This window comes from Bubalus bubalis, chromosome X (genome assembly GCF_019923935.1).
Source record: "Bubalus bubalis isolate 160015118507 breed Murrah chromosome X, NDDB_SH_1, whole genome shotgun sequence".
NCBI lineage: Eukaryota > Metazoa > Chordata > Mammalia > Artiodactyla > Bovidae > Bubalus > Bubalus bubalis.
The window spans coordinates 63,658,529-63,681,308 of record NC_059181.1 but is presented as its reverse complement, the minus strand read 5'-3'; the positions used below and the strand labels follow the sequence as shown (position 1 = coordinate 63,681,308).

At 42.4% G+C, this 22,780-nt stretch overlaps 1 protein-coding gene across 1 annotated transcript; it reads right to left on the bottom strand.

Moving 5' to 3' along the window:
- Window positions 1-753: 753 nt before the first annotated feature.
- On the bottom strand, window positions 754-21,259 carry LOC123465399 (pleckstrin homology domain-containing family M member 3-like). The gene is made up of 2 exons (XM_045164423.1): window positions 20,590-21,259; window positions 754-1,730 (listed from the first exon to the last, which is right to left on the bottom strand). The coding sequence occupies exons 1-2, from the start codon at window positions 20,706-20,708 to the stop codon at window positions 1,589-1,591; spliced, it is 261 nt and encodes an 86-aa protein (XP_045020358.1). The 5' UTR covers window positions 20,709-21,259; the 3' UTR covers window positions 754-1,588.
- Window positions 21,260-22,780: the final 1,521 nt, after the last annotated feature.

The window sequence follows — 22,780 nt, the reverse complement described above, 5'->3', positions numbered from 1 at the left end:
TGCCAACAAAGGTTCGTCTAGTCAAGGCTATGGTTTTTCCAGTGGTCATGTATGGATGTGACAGTTGGACTGTGAAGAAAGCTGAGCGCCGAAGAATTGATGCTTTTGAGCTATGGTGTTGGAGAAGACTCTTGAGAGTCCCTTGGACTGCAAGGAGATCCAACCAGTCCATCCTAAAGGAAATCAGTCCTGAGTGTTCATTGGAAGGACTGATGTTGAAGCTGAAACTCCAATCCTTTGGCCACGTGATGCAAAAAGCTGACTCATTTGAAAAGACCCTGATGCCGGAAAAGACTGAAGATGGGAGGAGAAGGGGACTACAGAGGATGAGATGGATGGCATCACCAACTCAATGGACTTGCGTTTGGGTAAACTTCAGGAGTTGGTGATGGACAGGGAGTCCTGGCGTGCTGCAGTCCATGGGGTTGCAAAGAGTCAGACATGACTGAGTGACTGAACTGAACTGAATTGATTATTATTATTTAATTGACTCTTGAAAGAATCCAGGAAATACGGAAAAGAAAGCAATGCTTTCATGTAGCATCTGAAAACATGTTAGAGAATGAGCTGTTGATTTAAATGATTAAGCAAAGCCTAACATATTCAGAACTTTGGGTTGGTTTTCTTCCTGGCTATTAACTTGGTCAATCATTGAAAGGATATATGTATACTAATAAAAGTATAAAAAGATGATTTTCACTCCTACATGCTCTGTTCTGTTGTTTTTTTTTTTAATGTAACACCATCCAACTGTTTGGTTTGAACACAAGTCAGAGTTTAATATATTCATTGTCCTTGAGGTCTTTTTTCCTTGTACAATTTTTTTTACTGATTCAATTCACCTATCATAAAATTCACTCTTTTGAAGTATACAATTCACTAGCTTTTAGTACAGTTACAAAGTTGTGCAACCATCACAAATAATTCCAGAACATTTTTATCATCCGCAAAGAAAGCCCCACACCATCAGCTGCCACTGCTCACCCCATGGCTTGTCCTGGGCACTGGCAATCACTCACCTTCTTTGTCTCTAAGGAGTGGCCTATTTTGGACATTCTAAGAAAAGACTACATAAAATAAGGACCATAAATATCTATTCTTTTCTGTCTGGCTTCTTTCAGCATGATGCTCTTAAGGCTCATCCATGTTGTACCCTTCATTCCTTTTTATGTCCAAATACTATTGCTTTAAGTGGATATACAACATTTTGTTTATCCATTCATTAGCTAATGAACACTCAACTTGTTGCCACTTTTTAGCTATCATGAATAATGATGTTTGAACACTCCCGTACAAGTTTTTATGTGGACAAATGTTTTCAGTTCTCTAGGGTATGTACCTAGGAGTGGAATGGCTGGGTCACAGGGAAACTCTACATTTAACTGTTTAAGGGACTGCCCAGACATTTTTCTAAGTGGCTGCACCACTTGCCCTTCCTACCAGCAAGTGTACGAGAGCTCCAGTTTCTCTAAATCCTAGCCTGCATTTCTTATTGTCCTATAATATCTTTTTACATTAAGCTTTCTCATTCTGAATAGAAAATAACTATCTGGGCTTGTGAATATAACTACACTAATGATGACAGAATTCAGTACCCAGAACGTAAGCAACAAAAACACGTGCCCAGGGAGAACACAGGCATGCAACGGCCCCATGAAGCGCTTACCTGCTGCAGATCAGCGAGGGAATACAGGTGGATCTGTTGAAGGAGGTATTCTCTGGGGAAAATTCTGAAAACAAGGACAGAAACACAAATTGTGGTACTGCCACAAAACACTTTTTTCTGAGAAGTTTCTAAGTTCTCATTCAAGAATCCTTTTCCACATAATAACTCCTCCTCCCCACATCCTCTGAGAAACCGATAATAATACCTTTTCCAGATATTTTTCTTTCTAACACAGATACCAAAGAGGAAGTAAAAGTGTGATCTTTGATTTCTGATGTACTCCAAGATACTCGGAGTACAGTGCAGTGGTCCAGGCCTGAGGACCAGAGCGCCAGGTTTCTCCCTGAAAGGTGTGTCATCTCAGGCAAGTCCTAAAATCCATGTACCTTCAGATTCTTCATTGTTTAATGAAGATGACTGAACTCGGTATCTTAAATATCTTTCCAGCTCTATTATTCTATGTCTAAATGAATAGATTGTGGAGTTGAGAAAATCAACGAGAGTAGCAACCTGTGTGTCTTTTTCTAGAGGCTCCTGTGGCTTTCACTAATGAGGATGGTGGTGCCAGACCTCACATTAATGAACTATCCTCTTACGTTTATAGGGATGAGCTTTGGAGACCAGGTATGGATGGAAATAATAGGACAAAATATTTCAAGTTGAGGCTCCCTGACAAAGTCCAATATCTTTGGATGCTGTCAGTTCATAGAATCTGGAAAAGTGACAGTGAGTGAACATGGGGAAAAAAAAGAATTAGGGACAAGTATATAGACACTAAAGCATAGATGGCTACAAAACACCACACACACACACACACACACACACACACACTCATATAAAACAAAACTCACAGTGTTAGCATTTTCTGTCTTTGCCTTAGGATACAAGAAAATTGCATAGAACCACCCAAGTGAAAGAAACCATCTCAACTTAATGAACATTAGTGATGATCTACTATATGCCAAGCATGTGCCAGGCAGTGGAAGACAGTTATGAACGAGACAGTCCCAGTATCAGAGCTCAAGTAACATAAAGTCAAGTGAGGGAAAGATCATAAACCGTTAATTACAATTTGGTGACTGGATGTAAGAGCTATGCACGGGGTACATACTTTTAGACTGGTCCAGCATGGTAGGTGCCCACCTTGGCTGTCTATTAGAATTATTTAGGAGCTTTTAGAAAATAATAGGGCATAGGAATCAGTAGAACCCAGAAATCAGTCTTAAAACAAAAACTCTCCTGGTGATTAGAGCAGCCAAGGTTTAGAATCACTGGTCTAATACCTAGCTCATTGGGGAATTCATTATTCAGTCTTTCAACTAAGTGTGCATTACTGGACAAATCCTAGAGATTAAATCCTTCATCCTTCCATTCATCTTTCTATCCATTCAATTCTGATTAAGCACAGATATGTGCCAGCTACTGTACTAGCCCACTGAAGAAAGAAAGGGCATTGAACCAATGAGAAAAAGTCCCCGGCAGGGAGGCCCCCAATAGGCATTTTGTATTAATAGTTTGGCTTTCTCCTGGGAAGAATGATAGCTTCTGAAGAATTCTGCTGAAAATCCCTGTTTCATCCACAGAGTGAGAACAGACCATTGAGTGACACGGTCCTTGTACTCTGAAGAATAGAATTCACTTCCTGAGGCCGGGATCCCTTCACCTCTAATGGTTCGGGGCTGCACATGTGACAGGAAGCAGCACACAGTCCCTGCCCAGCTGGGAAGGGTGTAGGCAAAGTGCTCAGTCCCTCCATGAGGGATGAAGCTTTCCTACTGAGAGGCCCCTGATGTAGAAGGTAGACCATGGGCCCAGGAGGGCTCGTGAGACATGACCAACTTCCATTTTCAATTCACAATCTTAGGGTACAGAGATTGTCAAGAGACCTGTTCCTCATGACCCCTGCAGGGTTAACAATGAGAAGAGCCTGCTTTGGGTGTGGCCCTCAATAAACATCTCATTTTAGTTCTCACAATAGCCCCATGTGGTAGGTACCACCTCCATTTTACATAAGAGGAAACTGAGGCTCAGAGGCAAAGACTAATTTGTCCAGGGTCATAGAGTTGGGCTTCAAGGCCAGGACTTTCTGACTCCAAAGGTCTGTGCTTTCTCTACTTTCCTGGAGATAAGGATGGAAGAAGGAGAGACGTGGGTATGAACTGACTGTCTAATATAGCTGTATAATACATCTCTCTTCCGGGTAGGTGTTTATTACCATTTAGGCCAGCAGCAATATAGACCAATTGTTATTTTTTAAAAGAAGGATACTGACACTGATGTGCTGGGTCATGCCCACTTCCTGAAGGCAGTGGGGAGGGTGGCAAGACTGCAGGTAGGGACAGTCCTGACCAGGTACCTGTGGCCTAGGGTGACCACATGGTGAAAGGAAATGGGTGAGTACATAGACACAAGAGACCCTTTGGGAGGACTGACAACACTTGGAATGGGTGAAAAAGGAGAAAGGAACTGAAGGTGATTCTGAAATACTTAGCTGGGATGTCAGGATGGTGATGTCACTGGCCAACACAGGGCATGCTGCTGGGGGACGGGATAAAGCACTGAGATTTATCTGTGCTGGACAGCAAGTGCTCATGTGGGGGACAGCAAGTGTGGCCCTCAGGGATGTGGGGTTGAGAGACGCGGGAGAGCCAGGGGCACTTCTGACATCAGCACAGAAGCTTTGGGGATGGGGTGGGGAACGGACCTCCGAGGAACCCCAGTAGGAGAAGGCTTGGCATGAACAGGGGTTGTTTTATTTTGTCTATCTTACAAAGCCTAGAAGTATCTGAAGTACACTTTGGTAGTCTGCAATTTTTCTCATGCTTGAAAAACTGCTTTGAAAAGAACCAGGATGTTCACATATACTTGATTTCCCAATACATCCTCCCTTTGTGAAATGTTTGTGATCTTATACCTATTACCCGGCTTCCCCTAATCTTACACAATCATGAGCCATGGTTCATTGATAAAATGAAGAAATGAACAATTATGTAAATTAGAACTTATTCAGATTTCACCAATTGTTTCACTAATGTCCTTTTTCTCCCCAAGGGCCTAATCCAGAATACAAGATTACATTTAGATATTTTTAAATATATATAAACACTTGCAAGTTGAGACCCAAACATATGTGCAGAGAAGCAAGCCTAGGATTCAGTCTTTCTGTGGGGTCACTAGGGCAGCAGAATATGGTCATCTAATATGGGGACAAAGGATGTTTGAGTGTGGTTGAATAGGAGGAATTATCTTTTTCAGAGGCAACTGCTTCGTAATGAAGTCTCTTAAATAAAATGAAAGCAATGTGCCAGCAGAGCTAAGAAAAAGAGAGTGAACCAAACAAGTAGGCTGGAAAATCATTTCAAGGTGAGCTCCTGTCTTTTCTGTTGGTTTGAACACATGAAGGTCAGCTGGAGAAAATGTTAGAAGGAAGGTGACTGAAATGAACCCTAGCAGGGTAGCATATCGTTAATGTTTTGCTACTTAAAGTTCTTCTCTAAAATCTTTAAACTTCCACAACTGAGAGTATACAGGATGTAAGAATTAATTACAGATTTACAAGTGGAATCACACTGGTTTACCCTTACTGGGGTACTACAGCCAGTTGGTGATCCAGTCAACAAACAGTACTTAGTGCCTGAAATGAGCCAGTGTTGTGCTAAGGGCTGGAGATGGATACGTTCAATGAACACAGCTGATGAGCAACAAAGAGGATTTCTACTTTCTCCACTCCAGGTGGGTCCTCATTGCCTCCAAACACTGCTCATTCTTCTCACAATAACTAACCAACTTTGGGCACAGTCATCTCACATGCTCCTTTGAGTTCAGTTCAGTCGCTCAGTCTTGTCTGACTTTTTGCAACCGCATGAATCGCAGCACGCCAGGCCTCCCTGTCCATCACAAACTCCTGGAGTTCACTCAGACTCATGTCCATCGAGTCGGTGATGCCATCCAGCCATCTCATCGTCTGTTGTCCCCTTCTCCTCCTGCCCCCAATCCCTCCCAGCATCAGAGTCTTTTCCAATGAGTCAACTCTTCGCATGAGGTGGCCAAAGTACTGGAGTTTCAGCTTCAGCATCATTCCCTCCAAAGAAATCCCAGGGCTGATCTCCTTCAGAATGGACTGGTTGGATCTCCTTGCAGTCCAAGGGACTCTCAAGAGTCTTCTCCAACACCACAGTTCAAAAGCATCAATTCTTCGGCGCTCAGCCTTCTTCACAGTCCAACTCTCACATCCATACATGACCACAGGAAAAACCATAGCCTTGACTAGACAGACCTTTGTTGGCAAAGTAATGTCTCTGCTTTTCAATAGGCTATCTAGGTTGGTCATAACTTTCCTTCCAAGGAGTAAGTGTCTTTCAATTTCATGGCTGCAGTCACCATCTGCAGTGATTTTGGAGCCCAGGAAAATAAAGTCTGGCACTGTTTCCACTGTTTCCCCATCTATTTCCCATGAAGTGATGGGACCAGATGTAATGATCTTAGTTTTCTGAATGTTGAGCTTTAAGCCAATTTTTTCATTCTCTGCTTTCACTTTCATCAAGAGGCTCTTTAGTTCTTCTTTACTTTCTGCCATAAGGGTGGTGTCATCTGTATATCTGAGGTTATTGAGATTTCTCCCAGCAATCTTGACTCCAGCTTGTGCTTCTTCAAGCCCAGCGTTTCTCATGATGTACTCTGCATAGAAGTTAAATCAGCAGGGTGACAATATACAGCCTTGATGTACTCCTTTTCCTATTTGGAACCAGTCTGTTGTTCCATGTCCAGTTCTAACTGTTGCTTCCTGACCTGCATACAGGTTTCTCAAGAGGCAGGTCAGGTGATCTGGTATTCCCATGTCTTGAAGAATTTTCCACAGTTTATTGTGATCCACACAGTCAAAGGCTTTGGCATAGTCAATAAAGCAGAAATAGATGCTTTTCTGGAACTCTCTTGCTTTTTTGATGATCCAGTGGATGTTGGCAATTTGATCTCTGGTTCCTCTGCCTTTTCTAAAACCAGCTTGAATATCAGGAAGTTCACGGTTCATATATTGCTGAAGCCTGGCTTGGAGAATTTTGAGCATTACTTTACTAGCGTGTGACCATGATCTATATACAGCTAAACTCAGCTATGTGTTGTTTCTGTGTGTAAATATATTTCACATATTTATTTTCTCTTTCCCTCTGGAAGAAATTCTCAGCCCTTCCAGAAGCACCGTATTTTCTGTCTCCTCTTTGGCACTCTTCAGTGTCTAATACTAATAATTTACAAGAGTTCAGTCCTAATGACACAAAGAACTGGAAAATGCAATATACACATATTGTGTATATTGTGTTTGGAGGAGATGTTGTGTCCAAGAGATTTAGTGGTGGCCATAAAAAATACAGACTTCATGTATACCTGTGGCGGATTCATTTTGATATTTGGCAAAACTAATACAATTATGTAAAGTTTAAAAATAAAATAAAATTAAAAAAAATAATAAAATAAAACTTAAAAAAAATAATAAAAAATACAGACTTTTAAGACAGATAATGCCAGTCAGCTTTTCTTCTCCATGAGGATGGAAATTATATAAAGAAAGCATTGAAGTCAAATATGAGAATAAACTTCCTGAGAGGGAAGATAGCATGGTATTTAAATATGTCTCTTTAATGTAAATAAACACTTTTTAATGTACATAAAAGAAGAAAAAGATTTATTTAAAGGGAGGGACTTGCTTTTCTGCTTAGAGGGGAGAAGGGTTTCAAAGGTGGGCTCAGGTAACCCCATCAGCTTGTTCCTCTTTCTCATTGCTCGTGTCTTTAAGGCAGACTGAACTGGTAAGAGCATTCTCTGAATATCTTCTTTTTTTAAATTTTTATTCAGTTTGGAAAGGTTACCTTCCATTTACAGTTACTGCAGTGCTCGCTTTGGCGGCACATATACTAAAATTGGAACGATACAGTTATTGCCAAATACTGGCTATATTCCCCATGTTGTACAATACACCCTGGAGCCTATTTACATCTGATAGTTTGTACCTCCCATTCTCCCACCCAATATTGTTGCCCCCCTCCCGAAATGGTAACCAAGAGTTCGTTCTCTATATCTGCGGGTCTGCTTCTTCTTTGTTATATTCACTAGTTTGCTGTATTTTTTAGATTCCACACATAAGTGATATCACACAGTGTTTGTCTTTCTTGGAATATTTTCTTTAGGCTGATGTCCACAGGGGAAGTGCAGGGCAAATAAGGACATGAAATCCAAGCCCAGGAAAAGCAAGGGCAACTTCCTGTTTGGGGGACGTCAAGGGCTTCCCCCCATGGCGGCTTCGGTGTACAAGGTGGCCCAGCTGATGGGAGCTCTTTAGGGAATGGATGAAACAAGTGGAGCCTCCCAGGGGTAAGTTATGGAAGAGCTGGTGGAGAAGTCGCAGGCCCGAGGTGTGCTTGGGGAGCATTACAGGGCTCTGCAGGGCACACAGCCACTTCAGGGAAAGCCAGGGAAGCCGCTCACGTGTGGGAGGCAAAGTCGGGCACCTCCTTGAGAGCCATGGCAGCACTGATTTTATAATTTTACTATTTGTGTGCTTAATAAAGAATGAATGGTTATTGAAGATTTTTGGTCAGAAAACAACTTGTGATCACCATATGGTGCAAGAATTCAATGCAAATGAAGTTCAGTCCTGTGACCTCTGTGACTTGCCACCATGGTGAAGAATCTAAAATCAGCACACATTTTCATTGTAATAAGCAGGTGCTGGGAACACATGGGACAGGAAATTTGGAGAAGACAGTTTTTTTCCCCCTAATACCTATAAATAAGTGAGATAAACAGACAAGTAAGCAAGTAACTCCAGCTCTATCATGGACTGCATGGGTGAGGGAGCCTGCAGGACACCTGTTCAGGAAAAGCCTCAGAACCAACACGTCAGAACCCACATGAAGGAGTGGAAGGGCAGGTATTCCAGGTAGAGGGGGCAGCGTGGGTAAGAGCAGAGAGGCGAGGACAAGCATAATTCTTTCAGGGAACAAGCTCTGTATGTGTACATGTGTGTATGTGCCCATGCTGGGAACCAGGGTACTGCAAGGTGTGAGCTTGGAAAGTGTGTAGCCAGACATGGGAGAGCTTAGATGCCTGGAGAACAGCCTACCCCCAGAGAGATAAGTGCCACAGGAGTGCCTCAAGCAAGAGGAAGACAGCATTAGATTTGTGCCTGCCTTGTTGCTGGTGGCACTAAGTTGCATCCGACCCCATGGACTGCAGCACACCAGCCTCCCCTGTCCTTCACTATCTCCTGGAGTTTGCTCAAACTCATTCTTTGTGCCTATAAAAGTTCATTGACAGCAGAAGGGGAGAGAGACTAAAGAGATGGGACAAATTTGGGGTAAACTAGCTGAGAAATGATGGGACCCTGAACAGAATTTAGATGGTTGCCCTTGGGTTGGAGAGAAAGGGAGCCTACCACAGACAGATTTCTGCAGTACCATCCACGTGCCATGAAGACTACCAGGAAACGGAAGCCAGGAAGGAGCCTGGTACTGCTTGTGGTAAATGCAAATTCCATTCACTGCCACAGGGGCTACAGAAGAGGAGTTGCCCATGAGGAGAAAGGGAAGCTCAGTTGTCGGGGAAGAGGTCTGGAACTGTCTGTGGAATGTCCAAGTGGAGTCATCCACGTATTCAGAGAGGAGAGCTGTGCGCCCACAGGTGAAGACATGAAAATGAGGAACAACCCAGGACAGCACACACTAGAGCAACAGAAAAGACTGCATGCCGGCAGAGCAGTTCCAAGAACAGCTGCAGGAAGAAAGCTGCAAAGGAGCAGTCTGATAGGAGAAAAGGCAGAAGAGCCAACATCCAGGAAGCCAAAGGAGGAGAGAATTTTAAGGACAAAAAAGGTCAACGGCATCAGAGGCCCGGAGAGGTCAAATAACCTGGGAAAGACACTCACAAGGCCTGAAAAGTGCCTGCTAGATTTGGCAAAATGGAATTCATTAGTGACCTCAGGAGGAAGAAGGACACCAGACTGCAGAGGGGCGAAGGGCTGTGGATTACTCTTTTAAGAAACTCACTTTAAAGGAGAGAAACTGGGCCATAGCTACAGAAGGATGCAGGACTAAGAAAGGATTCTTTTCTTAGAGATGGAAGCCACTTGGGCATATTCACGTGCTAATATTGAAGAAGCCAGTGCAGAATCAGAAGCTACAGAAAGAAAAGTGGGAAAAATGACAGAGCCTGAGCCTGGAAAGGCCTAGAGGAAATGGGACATGGACCGCACTAGGAGCTCTTCCAAATGAATGTTTGCCATGTGTGAGGGTGCATGTACATACACACACTCTTTTCTTTACTGAAATGCTTCAAGTTTCTACTAAGACTTTATGTAAAACATAATTACTAATTTCCCCAGTGTTCCCTTCAGACTTCAACATCCTAGGAACGGAAAGCTACAAATCAACTGAAGGTTGTCTGACTTGGCAGTGCTTTGGTAAACGGCCTCTGCTGCAGGAGGGTGCTGCCTTTGCTTTCTGGTGAGGAAGCTGTGTTTAGGGTTTTCTGTGCAAAGTGATCTCGCTGTACTGCAGGCCTAGTCATCATCAGGTCAGACAGCATTTCACCAGCAGGCTAAGCATGAGGACGGCCCTGCTCATGCCAATGTAATGGTCCTGACACCAGAGCCAGAGGACAAACCTCATAAGGAGAGTCAACTCCACGCCTCACTCACTGACCGAGGGAAAACTGCATCGCTGGCAGGTGGCACTGTCAAGTCCTCTGATACCAAAGGACAATGAAGAAACCTGCTGAAGGATCATGAAAACCAACCAGCCCAACTGTTTCTCGTGCCAACTACTTCTATTTTATACCTTTAGAATTTCCTGACATACTGAGCAGGTAAGTCAGGCTTCATTTACAGATCGTTCCGATGAGAAAAGTGAGAAAAGATTAAAAGGGAAAAAAGGTCATGAATGATTCAGATCTCTTATATTATATAGGTGGCACTTGGGGTTAAAAATGCAGAAATAATGGCCTATGAAATCAAAGGCAGTCTATATAAAACAAGTTGGGAGTCCTCTTCTATTTTGTACCAGGACACTGAGTCAAACACATCAAGACTCATTTAACCTGACTAATTTCTGAGGACTTAAACTCAGTTTCCACTGAGCCCTGATGCTCATGAAAGAAAAGGGACTAAGTCAGGCACTGAAGTAGGCACACCCTTTGCAGGATTTAATAGATTTAGTAATATCGCCATATCCCTAAAGCTCAGTTCTTTGAGCTGCATAACTGGCATTAAAAACCCAATGATTAAAATGAAAATATCTTAACACATGTAACAGATATGCTTTAAAGACTCATCTCACACAGGGTGAGGGGAAGGAGCAGGTGAGATGAATGGAGACAGCAACATTGAAACATATACATTACCACATATAAAATCAGATAGCCAGTGAAATTTTGCTGTATAATGCAGGGAGCTCAAAACTGGTGCTCTGTGACAACCTAGAGGGGTGGGATGGGGTGGCAGGTGAGTGGGACGTCCAAGAGGGAGGGGACATACGTATACCTATGGCTGATTCATGTTGCTATATGGCAGAAACCAACACAATAATGTAAGACAATTATCCTCCAGTTAAAAATAAATAAGTTAGAACTTCCCTGGTGGTCCAATGGCTAAGACTCCACTCTCCCAATATAAGGGCCTGGGTTTGAGCCCTAGTCAAGGAAGTAGATTCCACATGCCACAGCTAAGACCCAGAGCAGCCAAATAAATAAATATTTAAAAAATAAATAAGTAAAAAACAGACTCATCTCCCTCCCTTCTTCCACATGTATCTCTGTCTGTCTCTCCATCACACTCTCTCTTAAACACACACACACACACAGATATACACAATAAAAAAGACAACACCACCAAGGGAAAATCTCCAACTCTGATTCTAAACCATAATGATCTAAACGAAGATTATGTGTAGAAGTGCATAAGGAGTAATTTAGAAAGGAAAACCATTCATTCATGAAGTATTACTGTGTTTTCCAAGAGTCAGCGCTCCAGGTGAGGTAATTTGTATGGAATGGAAAGGGTTGCAGTATTTTTCCTTTGGAGGGCACACGTACCCACACTGAAATCGGCAAAAAGCACGGTGAAATATTCCCAGGGAGATGCAATTTGGTGTTCTTGATATGAGCTACAAATGTTCCCAAAATAAGTTACATTAGACTGGATATGGACAGGACTCTTATGTCCAGCCATGCTCCTAGTTAATGGAAGAACAATTTTAAATCAAAGGCAGATATTGCGATAGCCATCCATGTGGAAGAAACAAGCTTCAATCATTTCTCTAGATACTTCATTTTGCTAATCTCATTGGTTGAAAAAATAGCAAGATTGCATCAGATATTATATCTTGGCAAACAGGTATGGGAAAAAAGGGTCTCTTTTACATGTTCATTCAGAAACTGTGCCTAAGTTTCTTCAATCTAAACCCTGGAGTAGAAATACTTGGAAAGTAATTTGCATTGTTATTATTCTGGGGTCTGATTATAAAAGTGACAAATTATATCACATTATAGATCCTAGCTCAAATCCCTATGTTATGCCACAATTCCAAGAATATAACAGTTTTTCTGCCAGGAGTTTTATTTTTTTGTCATCTCTTAGAAAATGATTTTTTATAATCTACAGATTTCATTTAATCTCAGAATAAGATAAAATCACTTTTTAACTTGCTATGGATTTCTCAATAAATAAAAAGTTCTGCGTAGAGCGCCTTTCTCAAAGTTTATTAATGTCTTGGTTTGGAATGATGGTTTTGCAGACAGTCTGTAGCTCCTTTTTAGAGTGCTGATACTCGCACATATATACATGATTTGCTGAATGAGATCTCTGGAGAAAAACGAGGGGAGGGGAGGGGCTCAGGAGATGAGGCACTTAGCTGACTTGAAAACCTTGGTTCTTCGAGTCATTCAAGGGAAAAGGAATTCTTGAAGGAGACTGAGAATGGCTGCTTTCAAAAACTATCAAAATAACATTTTGTGTTTTAGTAGGTTTTGAGTCTCGATAGATTCACATAGCTAATCTATTGAGAGGAAAGCCCCAAAGACACTTTTAACTAGCTAACTCAAAAACTAGCCACAAAGTCTAGCCAATATTAAATCTTACAGAGAACATAAAAAGCTGTGTTCATTTACTGGGCTTAAAGAAGTGTTATTTATAAATTTGAAGTGCTAACAATCTCTGGTCTTTAATGAGACTAATTTAGTGATAATATTGTGGCTAAAATGGGCTCATCCTTCTAAAATTCAGTATTAACCAGATTTTGGCTAATGATCGGTTGCACGTTTGGATCTTAGATTTTGGCTATAGACACTTCTCATTTTTAGTTCAGAGACACAGCAAGTCAAGTCTGTGTAGACTATGTTTTAAGAACGAGGCTGCCAGAGGAGACATTAAGTGTATTCAAGTCATAAGAGCATGCAATCTTTTCTCTCTGTGACAGATAATCCCTCTACCTAATATGTCTGACTTACTGGGAGGTAGGGAGATGAGGAGTTGTTGCTATGAAATGATCTCTTTCAGCTCATGCAATCTTTTGTTGGGTACACTGAATAATATCCTCACATACTTCTTCTAAGATCGAGGGTGCATCAGAATGTTCACGCATCAAAATACCATTTTCACTCAGTGATTCATGATGCTTTAGACAAATATTTACTGGCATAAAAAGATGTTCACAATATACTAAGCAAAATGACTGGGTTAAAAGTAGTATGTATACTGGTTGCTGTTGGTGGTTTTAGTCGCTAAGTCACATCCAACTCTTTATGACCCCATGGCCTCTAGCCCACTAGGCTCCTCTGTCCATGGAATTTTCTAAGCAAGAATACTGGAGTGGGTAGCCATTTCCTTCCACAAGGGATGTTCCTGACCCAGGGATTGAACCCAAATCTTTGGCATCTCTGCATTGGCAGGCAGATTTTTTGCCACTGGTACCACCTGGGAAGCCTTGGCTCAGTGGTAAAGAATCTACCTGCCAAGCAGGAGACTTGGGTTCGATCCCTGGGTTGGGAAAATGACCTGGAGTAGGAAATGACAACCCACTCCAGTATTCTTGCCTGGAAAATTCCATGGACAGAGGAGCCTGGCAGGCTATAGTTCATGGGGTCACAAAGAGCCAGACATGCCTGGGTGACTAACACAGTCACACACACACAGCATGGTTCAAGGCTCTGGAGATACAGCAGGGCCTAAGACCACAAAACAGATAAAAAGCCATGACCTTTCGTAGCTTACATCTAGTGTGGAGAGCACAGGGTCTCTGGGCACGGCTATACAGGCTGAGAAAAGCATGACCTCCACAGCCATATGTGTGGCACCAGAGAGGGAGACAGACAATATAAAACACTACATTACATGGTAATAAGCAGAGACTAAAAAGATGAAGTGTGTGTGTCAGGGAGGGCGCTGGGTGCAGTTTCAAATAAAGTGGTCAAGGATGCCTCATGAACATGATGACTGCATATGGATCTAAGGGAGATAAGGAAGTTATCTTGAGGAAGAGGAAAACAAGCACAGAAACTCACGTGGGAGCCTGTGTGCTGTGCTCAAGGACTAAACAAGGCTGGTCTGGCTGGAACAGAGTAAAGGAGGGGGCACATATCGGGAGATGAGGGCAGAGAGGGGATGGGGAACCAGCCATACTCGTCCTTGGCTTTTACTTGGGTGAAGAGAGGTGAAGCTATCAGGTAGTCTGAGTCAGGGGTGACATCATCTAATGTACACATTACCTCTAACTGTAGTCTTAAGAACAGACTGAAGGGGGAGACCAGTTACCACGATAATCCAGGGGACAGTGACAGTGGCTTGGACCTAGCGGGTAGCAGGGGAAGTGATGGTTTTATGACGATTTCAATTTGAGTGGATATATTTTGAAGGTGACGCTGATAGGATTTGCTGGTAGGTTGGATTCAGAACTGAGGGAAAGGTGTTTGGCCTGAACAGCTGGATGGGTGGAGGTGCCAGTAAGGCAGATGGGGGGCTCTGCAGCAGGAGCAGTTTGCAACAGGAGTGGGGGAGGGGCTACTGGCTCAGTTTTGACCATATTAAGTTTGAGATGCTAGTGGACACCCAAAGGATGTTTCAACCTTTGGACTAAGCTTCCTGTCTAGTGAACTCAGTAGTCAGACAGACAGCTTTCCCTGGGGGTAAGGAGCAAAGAATTGGGAAAGGAAATCTGGTATATTAAATGACATTTCTGGGGACTGTTGCTAAGAGCAACTGAAGCAAGAGCAACTGAGCAAGCTGCTGAATTTTGCTGGAAGGAAGAGGAGGTAAGGACAGTCTGACAGGATAGACACATATACACATTTGCTCATATTTTTCTGGCATTCAGCAGGCTAGACAAAGTTAATAAAAATGCCGGTTTTTATGATAGAAATTTCTCACTGTTCAATAAAGCTGGTATTTCAGTGACAACTAATTCTGGATATAATTTCAAATAAAATGTGAGACTGAAGACAGCAAAAGGTGACTTATCCTAAGTTAAGCTGTCAAATTGTTTAGAATGGTCTAAGCAAAGAACTAAACAAACAAGTAGGACTACCTGTTCCCCCAGAACCATCACAATTGTGCTCTAAGTAACTGGGAAGGCAGGCATAATATTGCCTACTGGCTTCAAGTAGTGTTGGAGAGAAACTAGTTTTAAATATTTATCACAATAGGAACTTTGCATTCACCAGGCACCCAAAACCCCAATCATCTGTTAATGACAGAGAATGGGAAACACTCAGGCATCCACCAATTGATTTCTGTAATATCTTTCTTTGAACTGGATAATTTCATTTCAGCATTCAGAAGAAAAAATATGACTTAATTCAGGATTTCTGAAAAGCTAGTCCAAACAACTGGTATTGCTCTGGCAATGTTTTTCAACAATCCAAGGCAAAATGAGACCAAAAAAAGAATAGTAGATTGAATTTTAAATCTATTTGACTTTAAAAAGCTGTTTGATTGCTGTTCACTTTTTTTTTTGCATTATTATGTTCTTTTATGAAATGATGGTGAGAAAGAGATCGTAATATTTATTTTAGACATGGATAAGATAACCCTATAGACACCTCTAGATTTACAGATCTATGCGACAGAAAGGTCTGGAAAACACAAACCTAGAGGAAAATGTGCTCATTAGCACTAAGCCAATAGTCATGCCTTGCTCTCCAAGCCCAGCATTGGCAGTGAGTATGGCAATCGCACCTTCCCACACAAGAGACATTACTGTCTGCCACCTCGCTGCCTTCACACTCTCCTAGACAACCTCAATGAAGGCCTTCAGGAGAAATAAAAGGGGTTCCTTCCTCTGAAGAGTCTAGAAACTTCTGGACACCACTGCCACCAGCAAATGCCCCTGGGAAAGCAGCAGCAATTTGAGCATCAGAAAGCCTGGTTCCAAGTGTGAACTCTGCTCCTTGCCAGCTCTGTCACCTCAGGCAAGTCACGTAGCATCTCAGAGTCATAGTTCCTTCCATTCTTTCTAAATACCATGTCTTACCCATTTGAAGGGCTGTTGTAAAGACCAAAGAGTATATTTATGGGAAAGTACTTTTTAACTGATAAAATCATGGTTATCTCACCATCACAAATAAGTGAAATGGGCTGAGGATGAGAAACGCAGGGCAGCAACATATTATGTACCGATTGTCAGTGGGTTTGGGGAGATAACAGGAGGGGCAGAGACTATGGCAAAGTGGAGAGCCTAATACGTAATGCTGATTGCTACATCCAGGAATGAGGGAAGACTTGTGTACTCAGAGCTTCTGATTTCCTAACAGAAACAGGGAGCTTTATTTTGTGAGAGCATGAAGAGGCCTGATTATTTAAAGGTTCGCTTCGGCTGTTGTTGTTCATTCTCTAAGTCATGTCCCACTCTTTGCGACCCCATGGATTGCAGCACACCAGCCTTCGCTCTTCTTCTCTATCTCCCAGAGTTTGCTCAAATTCATGTCTACTGAGTTGGTCAGACATTTGTTACTATTTTGCAACTTTAAAACCTGGTGGGACCATCCCTGAAAGGCCAAACAAAACATGTCTACGGGCAACCCTGGTCCCGAGGTGACCATTTATGACTTCTGATTTATGCTTGGATCCCACAGTTCCTGTGTTCAGCGCGGCATGCAGACCGGAGGCCCTTCCCTGCTCTTCTCGGGGTCTCTCCTGAACATGTCCTTAACGGCTGCTCATCCGGATGTATCCTGACAGTGCGAAGATTTTCCACAGAGTACTTCACGCACCTCCACATGTGGACACTGTAAATAATTCTTCTCGTGAAAAGTTAACTAGACCTTGAACTGATCCAGCAGGGTCGCCATCTGGGAGTCCTCAGAGGCCGTGAATTGTCAGCACTATAAACATTTTAGACTTCGTGGAAGACACTGACTTTTTCTAAACTAATCACCCCTGCCAGTCAAGATTTGCAGTTCGGGTTCAAGAACAAGGCGTTCGTTTAACAACAGTAACAAAAACAGTGAGGATAAAAACCCGATGGTCATCGTAATGACAGGCCTAAAAGCCAACTGCGACTTCCCTAATAAGGCGATGACCAAAGTCGGCTCCCTGGCGGTCTAGCGCCCATACGATTAATCAGTCTGTTTCCAGGTTCCTCACGACAGCAATATTAACAGTTTGCTTTATTCTGTTTATACAGCACTGACAGGTCTTCAGCATGTTGGGCCTACTTGCTGGAGATTAATGGCAACTTTTATATGGAGGTAAAACCCAGGCAGGGAGAGAATGCCTTTTACGACTAGATAAGAACTGGATTCCCTTGCTCTATTTTGGTTCCCTTGTTGCTCATCAACTCTCCCCTCTTTTAGTTTCTGTCAAGGATCTGTATGGTTAGTTGTGCCCAGCAGGTCCTTCTCACTGTCTAAACTCCCCCCCAACCCCACTCTAGAGGTGGTACCCCAGGTGAAACAAAGGAAACCTTCAGCATCCTGCTTTTGAACAAGCTTATTGTCGCTGAAGGTACTGGTGACTGATTTTGTTTTTAAAAAGTCAGATTCCGTATAAAAGTGAAAGACAGGTAAGAGATGGCTTCTGGTGACAGTCATTTTAGCATGAGGGGGGCAATCCCCTCTGTTAAATGGTTATTTTTATAGACACTGAAGAAGGCAGAATGAATAAGCATGGTCCAGCTGTAAGAAGTATGGACATCCCAGAAAACCTTAGATGTATTTCACTAAACAGTCATATTTTAAAATAAATCCAAAAAAGCTCTTAACTCCCCCCAAAACCACCCCCCTCCCAAAGCTATGAGTCCTGCTTGCTACTGGTGTACTTTTCTGTGCCAGGTTGGAGAGCTTGGTAACCTCAGAGATTATATAAATATACAGAAACTAAGACAACAACAAAAAAATTATAGCACCTCTTCTAGGGCTCTGTAGGAATCATCATCTTACTCTTTGCTCTTAGGAAGTCTTAGGGAGCCTCTTGCTCCACCCATTTTTATGCAACAAATGCACAGATAAGTATGCACCGCATACCCAGAAACCACAGGCCCTGTGCCAGACTAGCTCTCCAACCCACTTCCTCTTGCTCACCCCTCTCCAGACACAGTGAGTAGCAGGAGAAGGAGCCCGATTCCAGTTACAGAGCATCAGGGGTGGCTTTTAAGTGGACTCTTTTAACAAAGATTTTTAAAGCTAGAGACAAGAACAATCTAGGGTAAGAAGCAGTATTAATAATAGTAGTATTTATTATTTACTGTGTACAGGCACTACTGTAAGCCCTTCAGTTGTAAAAACCCATTTAATTCCCACAACAGAATGTACTGAGGGGAGAATTAAATAATTATTTGTGTTTGTGTATACTGGGTTAGACTGGGGCAGATCTTTAATTCCATACTTGCACTTTAATAATTTGTCTGATGTGAAGGTTCAGTTGGAAAGGAAAGAAACCCAAGTGTGACAGACTAGTTAGAAGGATGCTGTAATGGTCCTGAGACTGAACCAGGGGAGTGCACTGGAAGTGAAAAGCAAAGGAAAGATTTGAGAGCTGTCCCAGAAACAGAACCAACCAAATCTTTTTTGTGCTGGTTTGGTCTGTTCATTTATTCAACAACAATTTCTAAAGGTTTCAGAAGGTTCAAACACTGTGCTAACTGACAGGGAAGTGAGAAAAAGAATAATCTGAAGATGACTGCTTCCTCCGAACTGGGCTACCAGCCATGGCTCAGTGGTCTAAAGTGACACTGTAACAGACATCCATTCATCACCCATCCCTCCTTACATCCATCCATTCAGTACTTACTAAACACGCACCGTCTCCCAGGCCCTACACTGAATGATGGTCATGAACAAGTCCAGGAAAGAGAAATGAAGGGGGGAAAAAAAGACTCCTATTTTCACTCTCACAGCCCCAGGACTGCCTTCTCTCTAGCACTTCCATTCCTTTCCTGGTGGTCTGGCCATAAGGCGTAGTAGTACATGGTGGTAAGCCACCAAATTGCTGGAACAGCATAGGTATGCTTAGTCATCCATATGGAGAGAGGATCTCCTATTTAATTTCTAAATGCATGCCCAGATTTGGCATATTTAACCAAAGCAAAACATTACAACATAAAGGTATTGAACAAGATTTCTGTGTGTAGATTTTAACTTTCTTCAAAAATACAAGCACAAAGAAAAACCAGCTTTGAGCAAAGCCAAAAGGTACTAAGAGTAATAGAACAAACATACTTTGAATGTCAAAAATCTTGTATCTAGCTTGGTTGGTAAATTTGTTGGAAACACATAATTTTATTGCCTTTCAGGCAAAGCCCCGATTTTTTAAAATTAAGATTTGCCTAGACTTTACAAGAGTAAATCTTGACTACTTTCTACTGTTTTCTGAAAAACAACCAGGTGAAAGAATGGCTACCACCATGAGGCATTTTGCTCTACCGCAGCTGCCTTTTCATTATTACTTTTATGAGAGCTTGTCTAGATATTACATATCCTTTACCATCTACATTTAGTTCTTTTCAAAACATCTTCTTCAGAGGCCTGGGGTTCTTCGGATATTAATTGGATTTCAAATAGCAAATGATCACTTTCCGAAGCTTCTTATTCACATACGCTTGCCTCCAAAAACCATGACTAATGTATGCCTTCAAGTTGCCATTAAAAAAAAAGTAAAAGATATGTTTAGGTACTTATGAACACCAACAACAATTTTTTCAAGTATAAGCTAGTTTGTGTATACCAAGGGTGAGAATTTAAATGCCAATAAAACCTAACTGTAAAAGAAGGAATTTGATGAGAGCAGGCACATTTTTTAACTTCAATTTTATGTTAAGGTTCTGAGCTTGGTATGGACTTGTGTGTTCCATAAACTTGGACATAACCAACCTATGGAAAAGCAGCCTATGCCAATGATAACATGAAAAGGCAGAATCCTGAGCCTTTTTATGGTGGGTTGTTTTTCTTTTTTTAATGTATTTTAATTTTAGCTCTACAGCCTGTATCATTTACCAAGTCTGTTTCTGTCTGTAAAATAAGATTTGAATAACCACTTACTAATTTCTCATTGAAAAAAAATGTTTTTGAGCTATGAAATATTTCAAACATGCTTATTTTCACTGACGATAATAGGAACTGAAATTGGAGAAACTATAAGATGCTACAATCAATGAAGACATTTCCATGAATATTATCTCAAGTTAACCTATAGGTAAAGAGAGGTCTTCACCATTGCGGGAACTCGATGCATGGGTTAAAAGCCTTCAGTTCCGCTGAGATATTATTTTCATTGTGCTTGGCTCAACCAGACAGAGGCCCTCAGAGGAAAAAGTCAGAGATGAGCCCTGAGGGAGAACCACAGAATTCCAGCTACTTCACGTTGTAAAGGCCCTCGGAGATCATCTAAGCACCCTCCTGGGGCGGGAAAGAAAAACAAACCGGAGCTGTCTGACATTTATGACTCTTACCTGCGGCGCAGATCCTCGGCCACCGCCGCCCGGCAGCTGAACAAATAGGCTCGCAGTGACTTCAGCCGCTGCCACAGCCGCACCACGGTGGCCAGCGGCTCAGCGTGTCCGTACAGCATGGGGTTCTGCTGCTGGATGTCGATCGGGGGCTCCTCGTACACGTACTCCAGGAACTCTTTGGCCTGCTTAAACACCTACGAGAGAAACTTCCTCCATCAGCACTGGCGCATCACCCGGCTCTCCACACCTCCTCCAGCTAGGAACCATAGCTTAAATCCCAAAATGACATCATTTTCTGAACACAGCCAAATGAAAAAGCCCATAGTGTAACTAAGTATAAAACGTGGCTTTTCTTTCTCTCTCCCAAGAAACTCAATTGGTAAAAGCAACCTGAGCATTGAAAGGAATTACAACATATATTAACTCTGTTTTTTGATTGTGTGATTCCCTGGAGAATCCCATGATCAGAGGAGCCTCGTGGGCTACAGTCCATGGGGTGGCAAGGAGTTGGACACAACTGACTAACACTTTCACACATATGATAAAATGACACAGAACTATACAGACTCAGTATACCAATGTCAATTTCCTGTTGTTTTTTAAAAATGTATTACAGTTATTTAAGCTACACCCAGTGGGCAAAGTGGGTGAAAGATACATAGGACCCCTCTGTGTTACATTATCTATACAACTTCCTGTGAATCTATAATTATTTCAAAATAAAAAGTTTAAAAAATAATTCATTAAGACTCTTTTAACAGCAATGCTGGTTTTAAAAACTAAAGCTATGTGCATATATATGTACATATATTCTATAGTATTTTTATACAGAGGTTACTTTAAAAAGATAGGTAAACCATGTACTTCGAAAGGAATGAAAGACTATCTCCCAAAAAGGGGGAAAAAAGGATATTATATACAGAACAATGTGCGTAGAAAACAAGCTCAAACGTACACTTTAGTGAGCAGAAAAGAGTTGCTTTTATTAGTAAAGGTCTAGACTTGGGCTGGGGGCTTCCCAGGTGGCACTAGTGGTAAGGAATCCACCTGCCAATGCAGGAGACACAGGAGATTGGTGGCTCAATCCCTGGGTTGGGAAGATCCCCTGGAGGAGGGCATGGCAACCCACTTCAGTATTCTTGCCTGGAGAATCCCACGGACAGAGGAGCCTGGTGGGCTACAGTCCATGGGATCACAGAGCCGGAAACGACTGAAGCGACTTAGCACACGCTCATGGACTTGGGCTGACTCTAGCCAATAGATGCAGCAAACTCTATTACCACTTCTGTCAGTAAACACCAAGAGTATAAAAGCTGATTTTAAAATGTCATTTGGCAGTAGAGATAAACAGAAAAAACCAAAATACACCTGAGCTACAGCTTAACTAATGCATGACCCGTGGGTGGTTTGGGGGAATCTTTACATACCAATTCACTGATACGAGGACATGGACCTTTCCACAAAGTTTCCACTGGAACCTCTCTAGTACTGGGAGTAAGACTGGAATTCAGCATAAACAGAACAAACAACTTTGCTCATTAACAAAACTGAAAATCCACTGTTCCCACTCTAGAAGAGTACTGATGAATAATAAACAGGGTATGCTCCCTAACCTCCTGGGATTCGCTGTTGAGTATGCTGCTGCTAAGTCACTTCAGTCGTGTCTGACTCTGTGCGACCCCATAGATGGCAGCCCACCAGGCTCCCCCGTCCCTGGGATTCTCCAGGCAAGAACACTGGAGTGGCTTGCCATTTCCTTTTCCAATGCATGAAAGTGAAAAGTGAAAGTGAAGTTGCTTAGTCGTGTCCGACTCTTCGTGACCCCATGGACTGCAGGATACCAGACTCCTCCATCCGTGGGATTTTCCAGGCAAGAGTACTAGACTGGGGTGCCATTGCCTTCTCCAGCTGTTGAGTATAATAGACCAATAATTAAAACAAAAATATACATGTAGCACATAGCCAGTCATCCACCACAAAGGAACATGGATGAGGTCCACTGGGAGCTTGAAGGAGGGAGACATCAACCATGCTGGCAGAAGGGAGCTAGGAGCCAGGGCAGGCCTGGCAAAGCAGGTGACACCGGCTCAAGGTCTAGAAAGATAAACAGAAATGCACTAGGTGGGTAAGGACGGGACAACAAGCAGAAACAACCATGAACTCGATCAATCTGTACATGCGCTAAGAAAGT

Coding starts and splice junctions, on each gene's coding strand:
- LOC123465399 (XM_045164423.1), bottom strand. CDS start 20,708: ATGCTGTACGGACACGCTGAGCCGCTGGCCACCGTGGTGCGGCTGTGG. Junction 1,731..20,589: donor GCCGAGGATCTGCGCCGCAG/GTAAGAGTCATA, acceptor CCTTGTTTTCAG/AATTTTCCCCAGAGAATACC.